At 37.7% G+C, this 16,394-nt stretch overlaps 1 protein-coding gene and 1 long non-coding RNA gene across 7 annotated transcripts; both read left to right on the top strand.

Moving 5' to 3' along the window:
- Nucleotides 1–409: 409 nt before the first annotated feature.
- On the top strand, nt 410–10,790 carry LOC107279953 (uncharacterized). Of its 6 annotated transcripts, none has more exons than XR_010739383.1 (7): nt 410–546; nt 1,633–1,746; nt 5,238–5,651; nt 7,870–7,981; nt 9,573–9,870; nt 10,000–10,157; nt 10,283–10,790. It is a non-coding gene; the product is annotated as an uncharacterized lncRNA (long non-coding RNA). The 6 variants fall into 6 exon arrangements; XR_003240714.2 differs by having other exon boundaries at nt 9,573–9,907; XR_010739382.1 differs by lacking the exon at nt 7,870–7,981 and adding an exon at nt 6,533–6,642 and having other exon boundaries at nt 9,825–9,870.
- Nucleotides 10,791–13,480: 2,690 nt separating this feature from the next.
- On the top strand, nt 13,481–16,394 carry LOC4329575 (F-box/FBD/LRR-repeat protein At5g56420). The gene is made up of 4 exons (XM_015767747.3): nt 13,481–13,639; nt 14,149–15,402; nt 15,489–15,644; nt 15,785–16,394. Exons 2-4 carry the CDS (start codon nt 14,149–14,151, stop codon nt 16,076–16,078), a joined length of 1,704 nt encoding a protein of 567 aa, XP_015623233.1. The 5' UTR covers nt 13,481–13,639; the 3' UTR covers nt 16,079–16,394.

Below are 16,394 nucleotides of genomic sequence, written 5' to 3'. Positions count from 1 at the left end.
GTTTGCATGTAAATTGCGAGACGAATCTTTTGAGCCTAATTACGCAATGATTGACAATGTGATGCTGCAGTAAACATTTGCTAATGACGGATTAATTAGGCTTAATAAATTCATCTCGCAGTTTATAGTCGGAACCTATAAATTGTTTTGTTATTATTCTACGTTTAATACTTCAAATGTGTGTTCGTATACTTTGAATAAAATTGTATTTTTTTTGTGTGTCCTGCCGAGGAACCTCGTTTGCATTTTTTTAAGTTGGGGGAAACGCTGTATATGAATCAGACTAAGCAACAACTTGAGGGACCCAAAGTGAACTTACTGCCCAATTAAAAGCTGATCGCCTGGGTTCATGGGCCATGGCCCGCGGGTAGTCTGTCCCTTTATATTTCCCTGCTCGGCTGCCAGCGTCAATCAAAAGCTGCCCCAATTTTGCCGCACGAGGTCGTCGGCGGAAGCCCTAAGATCCAACGACACCGTCTCCGCGGAAGGTGGGGGGATCGATCGATCGATCGCGGCGGCGCGCGCCTTTCTTCTCCAAAACCATAGGTATATCGCTCCTCCCATCCCTCCCTCCCGAATCCCTCTTCCCTCGTGCGCGAAGCGAAATAATCATGTGTGTCCCAATTCTCCATATGCACTGCTCCCTCTGTCCCAAAATAAACACAGTCATGAGTTTTTATATCCAATTTTGATCATCTGTTTTATTTCTTTTTTTTATGATTAATATTTTTATTTTTATTAGATTATAAAATATGAATAGTACTTTATATGTGACTATGGGCCTGTTTGGCACAGCTCCAGTTCCAGCTCCACCCCTCTTGGAGCTGGAGCTCAGCCAAACAATTTCAGCTCCACTAAAACTGGGAGTGGAGTTGGGTGGAGCTCTCTCACAAAATATATTAGAGTTGTGGAGCTGGGTTTTGGCAGCTCCACAACTCCACTCTAGACTCAACTCCTGGAGTTATATTTAGGAGTTGGAGCTGTACCAAACAGGTCCTATGTTAAGTCTTTTTTAAAAAAAATTAAATAAGACGAACGATTAAAGTTGGACACGAAAACTCATGGCAACAATCATTACCTCGCAAGCAACAATCATTAGCGGGGCTAGTGGCTCCCTTCTTTTCAGGAATTGTGGGTAATGGGACTATCCACTAGGGTTTAGAATGGTGGATTCATGGCACACCAACTTATTCCAACTCCACGAACCAAAGTGATTTGGACTAAATTTCAACAGAATAAAAATTGTGTTTTTCCAAAAAAAAAAAGAGAGAGAGAGAGGACTTCATCTCTTAGCGCGAAGATTTTTTTTATATAATATAAAATTGTTGTACGAGTTAGTGTGGATCTAGCAAGCAAGTCGTTGTCTTTATGGCATTGGCACTGGAGTAGTGCATAGCATTAATAAGTATGGCCGTACTTCCTTAGTTGCATCCTAGATTTCACATGAATAGCTAAATGCAACTTAGATCCTATTACTGCTTCATCTGCACGGTTATGAGATTCAGAGATTGCTTGTCATATACAATATCTATGCTCTTGAGTCTTGAGCCTTCAGTGTATTGATTCTCCACTTCCTTTTTTTTTCCTTGTTATCATGTGGGTAGAATGACCAAGCTTTTCGATAATTGCTAGGTCACTTTAATCGGGTTTCTAAAGCAATGTATCCTGATAAAAAAAAAGGCAAAGGTGGAATCAACATCAGATGTGAGTCCAGACAAATTGAGCCACCTACCTCCGGAGATAAAGGTCACCATCCTCTCTAAGTTGAGTGTCTTAGATGCTACTCCGTTGTAGAAAAAAAATTAACCTTATCATAAAAACATATTCAATTTTAGATTTATTAATTGAACTATTTTGATCTTGTAAATATTACTATATTTATCTATAAAACTTGGTTATTAAACTTAGAGTAGTTTGACTTTGACCGAAGTAAAAACAACTTATAGCCTAAAACGGAGGGAGTATTAGAGCCAGCATTTTGAAATATAGGATGTGCTTCTATGCTTCTAAAAAAGTGCATGAAAATCAAAGCACATTAGTGGCTGAGATTAAAAGCGGGATTAACACTTAATTATCATTAGCGAGGGGTATTTTCATCCACAGATTTTGGAGCCCATGTCCAGCCCAGTCCATCTGAAGCTATCGGGCCCACCCCTAACAGTCCACCATGACACCAATTCCTTCCTCCGCCAGCGAGGGCTGCATCATGACCGCCTCCAGCGGCACACCGCAGATGTGCTCGCTCGTCAAGGAATATCAGCGGGGCCTATGAAATAATGGCATAAAAATATGTTTAACAAATAATCCAGGGAGAGGCTCTCATACCAAATGGCTTGATGATACAATTATTAATGTTGACTTATAATGTTGCTTATTATCCATGATAACCTTTGTGACGTGCTTACTCATATAAGTTGGTTTATTGCATATTGTATACTATTATAGTCGCAACGCCATTGACCACGGGAAAAAACATTCAATGTTTTTTTATCCAACCGTCCTTAATTGGATGGCGAACAATGTACAACCTTCTCGTAAAGATGGCCGGGGAAGTCAAACAAGCGTTAATCGAGCTCTTGATATTGCACAGAGTGATTTGGTAAAAGAAAACCTACAATTTGGTATTCAATTTGAGCATTATATATTTTAACAATAATTTTTTAGGTCCTTTTCCCATTTGTTCAAAACAAGCACAGGAGTATATTGGTACTAGATAACCTTGAATGACAGTTTTATGTGTTGGACTCTTTAGTGAACATGGCAAGCTACTAAACATTTCTACATTCAATGGTAAGCATTTAAATATCTTTTTATAAATTTGAAAGATATCAGTCCAATATTGGTAACTGTTGCTTTGATTTGTGTAGATTAAAGTAATAAAAAACGATTTGGATGTGGCTACTAGTCAAGGTATTCAGATGCCAAAAATTCATGACTGGAAACCCAAGCAATTCCACAAAGTTCCAATACAAAGTGATTTGTGAGTCATCTAATAGTATAATATACATGCTCTATAACAGAACAATTATTCATTTTTCATTTTATTTTGATAGATGCTCATGCGGCCTATATGTACTAAAGTACATCGAGCTGTTTGATGGGTCAGGACGTACAAAAAAAATTCACTCAAAAAAAAATTCGCTTAGGTTTAACATTTACATTATTCACTATTTAACATTTACATTATTCGCTAAGAACTTTAAATATATGCCTACATTTACATTTAAATTATTCACTCATAAATGTAATTTATTACTCATAAAGTAGGCACATATTTAAAGTTCTTAGTGTATAATTAAATGTTAAACCTGAGTGAGTTTTTTTTGTAAGTCCTAACCCATCAAACAGCTCGATGTACTTTAGTACATATAGGCCGCATGAGCATCTATCAAAATAAAATGAATAATTGGTCCATTATAGAGCATGTATATTATACTATTAGAGGACTCACAAATCACTTTGTTTTGGAACTTTGTGGAATTGCTTGGGTTTCCAGTCACGAATTTTTGGCATCCGAATACCTTGACTAGTAGCCACATCCAAATCGTTTTTTTATATTACTTTAATCTACACAAATCAAAGAAACAGTTACCAATATTGGACTGATATCTTTCAAATTTACAAAAGGTATTGAAATGATTACCACTGAATGTATAAATGTTTTGTAGCTTGCCATGTTCACTAAAGAGTCCAACATATAAAACTGTCATTCAAGGTTATCTAGTACCAATAGACTCCCGTGCTTGTTTTGAACAAATGGGAAAATGACCTAAAAAATTATTGTTAAAATATATAATGCTCAAATCGAATACCAAATTGTAGGTTTTCTTTTACCAAATCACTTTGTGCAATATCGAGAGCCCGATTAACGTTTGTTTGACTCCCCCGGCCATCTTTATGAGAATGTTGTACATTGTCCGCTATCCAATTAAGGACGGTTGAATAAAAAAACACGAATGTTTTTCCTGTGCTCAATGGCGTTGCGTCGTTCCTTTATTATTTAACTGTAAGAGTGTACAATCTGCAATAAATCAAGTTATCATGGGTAAGCACGTCAAAAATGTTATCATGGATAAGCAACATTATAAGTCAACATGAATAATTGACCCTATCATCAAGCCATTTGCTATGAGAGCCTCTCTCCTGCCCTTATATATCTAGATGCGACAAACCAGACCATGACGCAAAAACCCATGAATTATCATTTATTTGACCTATAAGTGAACTCGCGGGTCAGCCCGCTTGCATCCCTAACTGCGAGGTTGCTCTTGTTGGACTGCTACTGAGCTGGTCACCTTTAGAGGAACTGAAGATATTCAAGGTCAAGGATGATGAGAACGGGGACGATGGTGATTGCATGTGCATGTGCAGGCTCTTACCAAGTTACTGGCTCTACCGAGGGTATCTGACAAAGCCAAGATCACTGTCATCTGATTCATATACCTCCTGGTCATTCTGCTGCGTTTTTGCTTCATGTTGAAGTTGCTCGTGGCATAACTACTGTTATTAGTCTCTGTCCTGGGATGGATGTTGGGGGCTATACTTGTGTTAAATCTAATCCTGGGATCTTGGGGGGTTATACTTACGTTAAATCTAAATTTTGGTGGTCTTTTAGTCCACTCTGTTTTTTCTTTAAACTGGACATGCCTGGTTTAGAATGAATGTTGTTGGTTGGAGAATCATCATGTTTCGTCTGTTCGTTCAACAAATTGTAAGTTGGTCAGCCAGCTCCAATTACTTGAAATGTTTTCGACTTAAAAACTCAAGATGGAAAACATAGTACTAGATGGGTTCATTGAAATCTGTTTGGGACTTGGTAAAATTCAAAAGGTTTTCAGGGATTTTGCAACAATGAACTGACCGAGTCACTAGCATTGCGAAATGTGAATTTTTAGGCATAATGTCCTAAATTACAGCCCTTATAATAATCTAGATAACAAAAATATGTAAAAGTTTAAATTTTAAAACCTTTTACATCATGTTGTATTTTTTTAGTGTTTTCTTGCAAGTCGGTATATTAAATCTAGGCAAGTATATAAAAATGACCAAATAAGCCAACATTTAAAAGATTAATTTAAAAGTAAACAGTGTGATGGAAGAAAAGGCGCACAAAATAATATAAAAATTATGGGCCCCACTATCTTTTTTTTATCTTTTTGTTTGCATGATATATGGGCCCCGCATATTTTATTTTCTTTTTTAAGTTTTCAACTTTGCACCTTTTATTTTGTTTTCAGGATTAAAGTACAACAAAATCGCCATGCCAATAACACGTGATACGAAAACCAGGGTGGTGGGGACGATACCACCGGGGAACATCGTTTGTACTGGTTTTGTAAGTTGGGGAAGCTTTTGTATACGAATTTCAGACTTGGCAACAACTTGAGGGACCTAAAGTGAACTTAACACCCAATTAAAAGCTGAAGTGAAGGGCAACCAGGCTGCTCGACTGGGTTCATGGGCCATGGTCCGCGGGTAGTCTGTCCCTTTTTATATCCCTGCTTGGCTGCCAGCGTCAATCAAGAGCTCCCCCAATTTTGCCGCACGAGGTCGTCGGCGGAAGCCCTAAAAGATCCAACGACGGCGTCTCCGCGGAAGGTGGGGGATCGATCGATTGCGGCGGCGCGCGCCTTTCTTCTCCAAAGCCCTAGGTATATCGCTCCTCCCCTCCCTCCCTCTCGAATCCCTCTTTTCTCGTGTGAAGCGAAATAATCATGTGTGTGTCCCAATCCATATGCACTACTCCCTCCGTCCCAAAATAAACGCAGCCATGAGTTTTCGTATCCAATTTAGATCATCCGTCTTATTTGAATTTTTTTAGATTAATATTTTTGTTGTTATTAGGTTATAAAATATGAATAGTAATTTATACGTGACTTATGCTTTTAATTTTTTTTAAAAAAATTAAATAAGACAAATAATTAAAGTTGGGCACGAAAACTTATGGCAACAATGCAACAATCAGTATCTCGTAGGCAACAATAAGTAGCGTGGCTAGCGGCTCCCTTCTTTTCAGGAATTTTGGGTAATGGGACTATCCACTAATTTAAGCAGTGTTTACGATGGTGGATTCATGGCACACCAACTTATTCCAACTTTGAGAACCAAAGTGATTTCGACTAAATTTCAACAGTATAAAAATTGTGTTTTTCCCACAAAAAAAAAGAGAGGACTTCATCTCTTAGCGCGAAGATATTTTTTATATAATATAAAATTGTAGTACAAGTTAGTGTGGATCTAGTAAGTAAGTCGTTGTCTTTAGGGCATTGGCACTGGAGTAGTGCATAGTATTAATAAATATGGCCGTACTTCCTTAGTTGCATTGCATCCTAGATTTCACATGAATAGCTATCTGAATGCAACTTAGAACCTATTACTGTTTCATCTGCATGGTTATCAGATTCAGAGATTGCTTGTCATATTCAATATCTATGCTCTTGAGTCTTGAGCCTTCAGTGTATTGATTCTCCACTCCCTTTTTTTTTCTTGTTGTCATGTGGGTAGAATGACCAAGCTTTTCGATGATTGCTAGGTCACTTTAATCCGGTTTCTAAAGCGATGTATCTTGATAAAAAAGGCAAAGGTGGAATCAACATCAGATGTGAGTCCAGACAAATTGAGCCACCTACTCCGGAGATAAAGGTCACCATCCTCGCTAAGTTGAGTGTCTTAGATGCTACTCCCTCCATTTCAGGTTATAAGTCATTTTGACTTTGGTCAAAGTCAAATTGCTTTGAGTTTGATTAAGTTTGTAGAATTTTTTTTAACCTTATTATAAAAATATATTCAATTATAGATTTATTAATTGAACTATTTTGATGTTGTAAATATTACTATATTTATCTATAAAACTTGGTCAAACTTAGATTAGTTTGACTTTGACCGAAGTCAAAAGTAGTTTGACTCTGACCGAAGTCAAAACAACTTATAGCCTGAAACGGAGTTAGTATTAGAGCCAGCATCTTGAAATATAGGATGTGCTTCTATGCTTCTAAAAAAACTACATGAAAATCAAAGCACATTAGTTGCTGAGATTAAAAGCGGGATTAATACTTAATCACCATTAGCGAGGGGTATTTTCATCCACAGATTTGGAGCCCATGTCCAGCCCAATCCATCTGAAGTGATCGGGCCCACCCCTACCAGTCCACCATGACACCGATTCCTTCCTCCACCAGCGAGGGCTGCGTCATGGCCGCCTCTGGCGACATGCTGTAGATGTGCCCGCTTGTCAAGGAATATCAGCGAGGCCTATGAAATAATGGCAAAAAAATGTGTTTAACAAATAATCCAGGGAGAGGCCCTCATACCAAATGGCTTGATGATACAGTTATTAATGTTGACTTATAATGTTGCTTATTATCCATGATAACCTTTGTGACGTGCTTACTCATGATAACTTGGTTTATTGCATATTGTATACTCTTACAGTCTAATAATAAAGGAACGTCGCAACGCCATTGACCACGGGAAAAAAACATTCAATGTTTTTTATCCAACTGTTCTTAATTGGATGGCGAACAATGTATAACATTCTCGTAAAGATGGTCGGGGAAGTCAAACAAGCGTTAATCGAGCTCTCGATATTGCACAAAGTGATTTGGTAAAAGAAACCTACAATTTTGTATTCAATTTGAGCATTATATATTTTAACAATAATTCTTTAGGTCATTTTCCCATTTGTTTAAAACAAGCGTTGGAGTCTATTGGTACTAGATAACCTCGAATGATAGTTTTATGTGTTGGAATCTTTAGTGGATATAGCAAGCTATAAAGCATTTCTATATTTAGTGGTAAGCATTTAAATATGTTTTGTAAATTTGAAAGATATCAGTGCAATATTGGTAACTGTTGCCTTGATTTGTGTAGATTAAAGTATAAAAAACGATTTGGATGTGGCTACTTGTCAAGGCATTCGGATGCCAAAAATTCGTGACTGGAAACTCAAGCAATTCCACAAAGTTCCGAAACAAAATGATTTGTGAGTCCTCTAATAGTATAATATACGTGCTCTATAATGGACCAATTATTCTTTTTTTTGTTTTATTTTTATAGATGTTCATGCGGCCTATATGTACTAAAGTACATCGAGCTGTTTGATGGGTTAGGACTTACAAAATAATTCACTCAGGTTTAACATTTACATTATACACTAAGAACTTTAAATATGTGCCTACTTTATGAGTAATAAACATTTTTCCTTGTTTGTCCAGTACGACATCAATGTTTTTAAGCAACAATTATTGGGAGAGTTGTTATTGTCTGATAACAATATTATTAAAGATGTGAAAAATGATATAAACAAGATTGTCGATTCGCTCTAGATTTTATATATTACATCAATAAATCTTATTTATTTATTCAAGTGATGCAACTTATTTATTTATTCAAGGGATACAAGTTACTATTTATTTATTCAAGGGAGTGATCAAATTTGCTTGTAATAACACATTTGAGATTTTTCACATTTATAATTTATGGATTTTCGTTACGGGGAAGTTTCTCATCATATCGCCATTTTTTTTACAAAGGTAGTAAAAAATGGCGGTATGATGAGAAATTTCCCCATAAATAAATAAGTTGCATTCCTTGAACAAATAAATAATATTTATTGCTGTAATATATAAATTCTAGAGCGAATCGACAATCTCGTTTAGCTCATTTTCACATCTTCAATGATGTTGTTATCAGGCAATAACAACTCTCCCAATAATTGCCGCCTAAATACATTGATGTCGTGCTGGACAAAAAAAAAGTTTATTACTCATAAAGTAGGCATATATTTAAAGTTCTTAGTGTATAATGTAAATGTTAAACCTGAGTGATTTTTTTGTAAGTCCTTTTGTTTTGGAACTTTGTGGAATTGCTTGGGTTTCCAGTCACGAATTTTTTGGCATCCAAATACCTTGACTAGTAGCCACATCCAAATCGTTTTTTATTACTTTAATCTACACAAATCAAGGCAACAGTTACCAATATTGAACTACTATCTTTCAAATCTACAAAAGTTATTTAAATGCTTACCACTGAATGTAGAAATGTTTTGTACCTTGCCATGTCCACTAAAGAGTCCAACACATAAAACTGTCATTCGAGGTTATCTAGTACCAATAGACTCCAGTGCTTGTTTTGAACAAATGGGAAAAGGACCTATAAAATTATTGTTAAAATATATGATGCTCAAATTGAATACCAAATTGTAGGTTTTCTTTTACCAAATCACTTTGTGCAATATCGAGAGCCTGATTAACGCTTGTTTGACTTCCCCAGCCATCTTTACGAGAATGTTGTACATTGTCCGCCATCCAATTAAGGGCGGTTGGATAAAAAACATGAATGTTTTTCCTGTGCTCAATGGTGTTGCGTCGTTCCTTTATTATTAGACTGTAAGAGTGTACAATCTGCAATAAACCAAGTTGTCATGGGTTAGCACGTCAGAAAGATTATCATGGATAAGCAACATTATAAGTCAACATGAATAACTGACCCTATCATCAAGCCATTTGCTATGGGAGCCTCTCCCTGGATTATTTGTTATGAACACATTAATTTTTTTTGCCATTATTTCATAGGCCCTACTGATATTCCTTGACGAGCGGACACATCCGCAGCGCGTCGCAGGAGGCTGTCGTGACGCAGCTCTCGCTGGCGGAGGAAGGAATCAGCGTTGTGGTGGACTGGTGGGGGTGGGCCAGATCGCTTCATATCGATTGGGCTGTTCATGGGCTCAAAAATCTGTGGATGAAAATACCCCTCGCTAATGATGATTAAGTGTTAATCCCACTTTTAATCTCAGTCACTGATGTGCTTTGATTTTCGTGCAGTTTTTCTTTTAGAAGCATAGAAGCACATCCCGCTAAGGTCGCTAAGGTATTTGGTGGTTACAATAAGTGGCTCTTTCTTGATGGTAAAATATTAGTATTAGTTTTGTGTTATTTAACAATCGTGACGATTAGTAAATTTTATTGGTGATTCTCATTGGTTTTATTCTGGTGACAGTATCTATCCATGGGGTGCTTGTCGACGCAACTCCTAGGTGTGTTTGATCATCCGAAGAAGAATTGTATTGAAAAGTGCTTTTGTAACTGGACATAGGTCTTCGGTGCTTGTTCAATATTTCAGAATGCCCCTACATTCAGAGAACACATCCCACTAAGGTATGCACTCTCCTGCAATTAATTTGACACAATTTTTCCATCTGTAGGCTGCACTGCCCTTTTATGTGTTCTTTCACGGTTGTGTTAATGTCTGACTAGTTCAGTTGCTTCATCAACTTCTACAGAGCTTCCCCCGTCCAGAAGCTTTTAGACGTAAAAGGACATGGGATCAGGATCAAACGGAGATTGAAGAGCCTACCTTGCATCACCTCGTGACAGTGATCATTAAACGATTTCGTTGGGCTCGACTGCGAGGTTGCTCTTGTTGGACTGCTACTGAGCTGGTCACCTTCTTTAGATGAACTGAAGATATTCAAGGTCAAGGGTGATGAGAACGAGGACGATGGCAGGGTTGGAAATTCCGGAACAAAATTTCCGAGTCATTTTGGACCCCTCCGATACAATATTATTTCAGCTGAAATTTTTAATTTTTTTAATTTTTCCGTGAATTTTGGTAATATTTGTTCAAAATTTCAGAAATTTCGGAATTTCGGTGAGTACCGATCAAATCGGCTAAACCGAAAAGTTTAACCCTGGGCGATGGCATGTGCATGTGCAAGGCCAAGATCACTGTCATCTGATTCATATACCTCCCGGTCATATACCTTTCGGAATTGCTGCGTTTCCGCTTCATGTTGACATTGCTAGGGGCATAAATACTGTTACTTAGTCTCTGTCCTGGGATGGATGTTGGGGGCTATACTTGCGCTAATTTTATCTCTGTCCTGGGATGTCGAGGGTTAAACTTTCCGTTAAATCTAAATTGTAGGTGTCTCTTTGAGTTCTCTATATTTTTTTCCTTTAAACTGGGCATGCCTGGTTCAGAATGAATGTTCTTGTTTCGAGAATTATGTCTCTTCTCTTCGTTCAACAAATTTGATGTTGGTCAGCCACAGCTCCAATTACTTGAAATGTTTGCGACTTGATATTTGAAGATGAAAACATAATACTTGATGGGTTCATTGAAATCTGTTTGGTACATAGGTTCTAAAGGTTTTCAGGGATTTTGCAACAATGAACCCACGAGCATTAGGAAATTTGAATTTTTAGGCATAACGTTCCAAATTACAGCCCTTGTGATAATCCGGATAATAAAAATATGTGGAAGTTTGCTTTTTTACATCTTGCTGCATTTTTTTTACTGTTTTCTTTGCATGTCGGTATATTAAATCTAATCGAACATATAGAAGTGAAGTGAATCATGGTTATGGAAAACAATAAAGGTACAACTGGAAATATGTGGAGTGAATTAAAGAATGCATTGATGAAAAATATATAAATACGAGTGTGCACAAAATGTTCCATTCCCAAAATATTAACCAATCATAAAGACCCAATTAGTTTGAATAGGAACTAAAATATCTCTTTACGGTAAATTATATAAATAGTATTGAAGTAAGGAGAAATAAGATCCAAATATTTGTGAAATTATTTATCTATCCCAATAAAGAACATAAAGTAATCCAAACCAATTAAATCATCTGTTTAAAGAAATCCCGTTATTCAAGGGAAAATTGAAAAAAAATCCAAATCAATCTAATGATTTGGATTTTCCAACTTCCAGAGTGTGGAGGGTGGTTCAAATCTGTCCCTTGCACACCAGGTGTTCGACGTTGGTTTAGCACAGCCGAATGCCATGCCAGCCCAAGGCACCCGCACGAGCACCTGGACGTCTTCGCGCCCGTGCCGGCCGGCGCCACCCCAGCCGCAAGTCGATTTTGTCCAACTTATAAATCCGACGAGCTCATCAAGTGGCGCACAGTTAAATTTCCACGAATTAAATTTGAATGCAATATTTGAAAATTCATAGCTAATCCAAATGAAAAATGAATTCTCTCACAAATATATTTTTTTATGCCTGAATATAATTTGAATCATACTAGTAAATAACTAATTGTTAGGCTTAAATTCATATTTACTAATGTGTCAATTAAGTAAAAATATGTCACAATGTATATTTTTGGAGAAAACGTTAAAACATGCATAGAAAAGTTGAAGAGCAAACAAGGGTTGTTAATGCCTCACAAGTAGTCTTTTCTAGTATTTGGTATGGCCCTAACTTCTAAATTTAACTCAGGACCATAGTTTGGAGTAGAGCTGCGGAGCGGCTAGAACCTTGCTACAATCCTCTATTCATTTTTTTCAAATCATTTCAACCCACTGTAAGCTGAGTCTATTTGGTTAGGATCTAATTTAAAAAGAGGTGGAACTGAAGCGCAAAAAAAAAAACCTAATACAATTATACTTGTTTTGTACAACGAGCTATTTACTTTACTTTCAACCTCTATTCACATATACATGTGGCCAACGGGGATGACATTGCTCACTAGTCACTAGCGCTAGAAGTTAAGAAGTGAGAGACAACACAAAGAGGGTGAATACGAAAAGAGTGGTTCACAGCGAAATGTTTTGCAAAGCTCTCTAGTGCAAAGTAAAAGTAAATAAGTACTTATTCCATCCTAAAATATAACAACTTCTAACATTTAACCTTTATTTCAAAATATAACACCTTCTTTACCTATATTATCTTATCAACCAATCGAAATCTTCCACCTTTTAATTTCTCTATTTATTTCCTCTTCCTCAACTAATTACAACCTTCTTCAATTTAATTTCATCTTCTTTCTTATAATTCTATGTCCAACCTTTCTTACCAAGGTAGTAGGTCTTACCTTAGTATAACTATAACATTATGCATAAAAACTTTTCATAAAATAAATTCATTCGCTCTTTTTTTCAACAACCCCCTCCCTCTACCCCCACCACTCCAAAATAAAAAATTTGCTAACACGTCTAGCAAAGTTGAATGCAAATGGGCTTGATGTTTCACAAGTAGTCTTCTTTTTTTTCTGGCACATTTAACTATTTACTATTTTTATATGTGGTATTTAATTATTTGTTAGAGTCATCATTGGTCTATAATATATAGATCAAATGACAAATAGTTAAATGTCCCGAACATTATGTTAAGGGAGTATCTAAGAAACTGTCGCAAGATTTTTGGTTAAAAATTTTCCGATATAACTATGGTATAATTGAAGTGTAATTATATTGTAATTGCATTATAGCTACGATATAACTTATTAAAACTTACATTTAACAATGCTTTAGTTATTCATCGAAAAAAACAATGCTTTAGTTAGATAGCATTGGTATCTTACACATGACATGTGTGAAATTTTTTTCTAGCAATTTTTTTCTCTTTATATATAAATCTTGAGGCGATACGATGTCACAAATATGAAAGTTTTGGGGGAAAAACTTGTGAAAGTTTTCAAGCAAATCCGCCGTGTTATTATCTCTTTTCCGGCCCCGAACTGTTCGTTCCCTGCCTCACTGGTAGCGGCGCTTGTCAAGCGCCGCCATTGCAGGACGAGCGAAGCCCTAAAGATCGACACCGTCACGGCGGCGGAAGGGGGAGGAGCGTCGTGGCGACCCGCTGCTCCCCGTGCCCGTCCGCTCCAACTCTCCAGAAACCCTAGGTATATCGCTCGCTCGTCGCTCGGCGCGCATTCCGCCCCCCTCCCCTCCCATTTTCCTCGTGCCAAGCGAAAATCGATCCATCCTGATGCAAATCTGTTGCTCTTGAGGCAGATCCTGTGCGTGTCCCAAATCCATATATACTAGTTGTACTAGTAGGCAACGATTTGTAGTGTTTTAGAGCAACGGGACTATCCCCACTAATTTAAGCAGCGTTGCGATGGCGATTCCAACTTCGAGAACCACAGCGATTTCTAGTGTGTGTGTGTGTGTGTGTTTTGGTCTTTTGGTCTTTTGGAAATAGGCAGTGCAATAGTGTATAGGATGAGCATGTATGCTCGTAATTAATTGAATCATAATGCCACTTGCTCCTATTACTGTATCATCTGTATGGTTTGAGCTTCACATATTGTTTGCCATATTTAGTACCTATATGCTCTTGAGTGTCTTCAGTGTATTGATTTCTGCTTCCTTTTTTTTTTTACTTGATGTGTGTATAATCTACACCAAGATGTTCGACAATTGCGAGGTCACTATAATCGTCTCTGGAGCGATGCATCGTGCTAAAAAGGCAAAGGTGGAACCATCATCTGCGTTGAGGTCAGACAAATTCAGCAGCCTACCTCAAGAGATAAAGGTCACCATCCTCTCCAAGCTGAATTCCTTAGATGCTATTAGAGCCAGCATCCTATCCAGTGCTTGGAGGAATGTGTGGACTACTTTGCCAGAAATATATCTTTGTGATTTGTATCTCAGCTGGGGTTCCTCTGAAACGACACAACGCTCCAACTTTATTACGCTCGTCGATCTGGCCCTTTTGCTCCACAATGGACCTCTTGCTTCCTTTTCAATTCTAGGGTTCAAAAGATACCATGATGTATTTGATAGGTGGATGTACATGCTGTCAAGGAAAAAACCAAGGTCCATTACAATCAAGTTTTACTCTGGGCATAACTATAAGATCCCGTCAAACCTCTTCTCTCTCAGTGATTTGGAATATCTGCAGATAAAAAGATGCATCATCGGTTTGCCTCAGGAGTTTGAAGGTTTCAAGCGGCTAACTGTCCTGAATCTGAAATATTTCTCCTCAACAGACAGTGACATAAATAATCTGATCTCCTCATGCCCCTTGCTGAGTACATTATGTTTGAAATATTTCGAGGGTATCACTTGTCTCAGTATTCAAGCTCCAGCACTGCAGGATTTAGAGGTTAAAGGGAACTTTCAAGATTTTCATCTGCATGCACCTAATCTGTCCAATTTAGATGTTTCACTTGACAAAACAGAAGCCCAACAATCTGTTGTAGTTGAAGGCAACAGGAAAAATTATCTGAAGCAAGCTATGGTCAGCCTAACTAGCATAGTAAGACTTGTTATGAAAAGATGCATCATTGCCTTGCCTCAGGAGTTTGAAGGTTTCAAGCAGCTATTTGTCTTGAATCTGAAATATTTCTCCTCAACAGACCATGATATAAATACTCTGGTCTCCTCATGCCCTTGGTTGAATACATTGCGTTTGAAACATTTCGATGGTATCAGTTGTCTCCGTATTGAAGGCCAGGTACTGCAGATTGTAGAGGTTGAAGGGAAATTTGAGGACTTTCATCTGAATGCACCTAATCTGTCCCATGTGTATATTACACTCGACAAAACAGAAGCCCAACAGTCTGTGGCAGTTGTAGGTGACATGAAAAACTACATGAAGCAAGCTTTTGTCAGCCTAACTAGTATAGAAGAACTTACTATAAGTGGCTCATTCTTGACGGTAACATATTATTAGTTTTGCTTTATTTAACTATCATGCTGATTAAATTTTATTGGTAATTCTCATTGGTTTTATTCTGGTAGCAGTATCTATCCAAAGGGTGCTTGTCGATGCAACTCCCAGGTGTGTTTGATCATCTGAAGAAGATTTGTATTGAGAAGTGCTTTTGGAACTGGACAGAGGTCTTGGGTGCTTGTTCAATATTTCAGAATGCCCCTACTTTCAGAGAACTTGAGATATGGGTACATCTCCATCCAGCCTCGTGATGTTAAATTGACAATATTTTTTGTCTATCTGTAGACTGCCGTGCCTTTCTGTTGATTGTGTTCTTCGTGCTTGTGTGTAACTGTGTATGCCTGACTAATTGCTTCAACTTCTACAGAGCTTCCCACGTCCAGAAGCTTATAGGCGTAAGACAATATGGGATCAAGATCAGACGGAGATTGAAGAGCCTACCTTGCATCACCTCGTGACAGTGGCCATAAACGATTTCGTGGGGCTCAACTGCGAGGTTGCTCTTGTTGGACTGCTACTGAGCTGGTCACCTGCTTTAGAGGATCTGAAGATATTCAGGGCCAAGAACGTTAACGATGAATACATGTGCATTTGCAAGGGTCTTACCAAGTTACTGGCTCTCCCGAGGGCGTCTAGCAAAGCCAAGATCACTGTCATCTGATTCATGTACATCCAGGTCATTCGGCTGCGTTTTTGCTTCATATCGACGTTTGCTTGTGGCAGAACTACTGCTGTTAGTCTGTGTCCTTGGATTTTGGGGGTTATGCGTTAAATCTAAATCTTAGTAGTCTGTTAATTCGCTCCATCTTCCCTTTGAACTAGACATGCTTTGCTCAGAATGAATGTTCTTGGTTGGAGAATTGCCATGTCTCTTCTGTTCGTTCAACAAACTAGAAGTCGGTCAGCAAGCTCCATTTACTTCAAATGTTTGCGACTTGATATTTCAAGATGAAAAATATAATACTAGTGGTTGATCA

Source organism: Oryza sativa, chromosome 2 (assembly GCF_034140825.1).
Source record: "Oryza sativa Japonica Group chromosome 2, ASM3414082v1".
NCBI lineage: Eukaryota > Viridiplantae > Streptophyta > Magnoliopsida > Poales > Poaceae > Oryza > Oryza sativa.
Note: the sequence above shows the minus strand (reverse complement) of the source record. Positions and strands in the feature narration are given on the sequence as shown.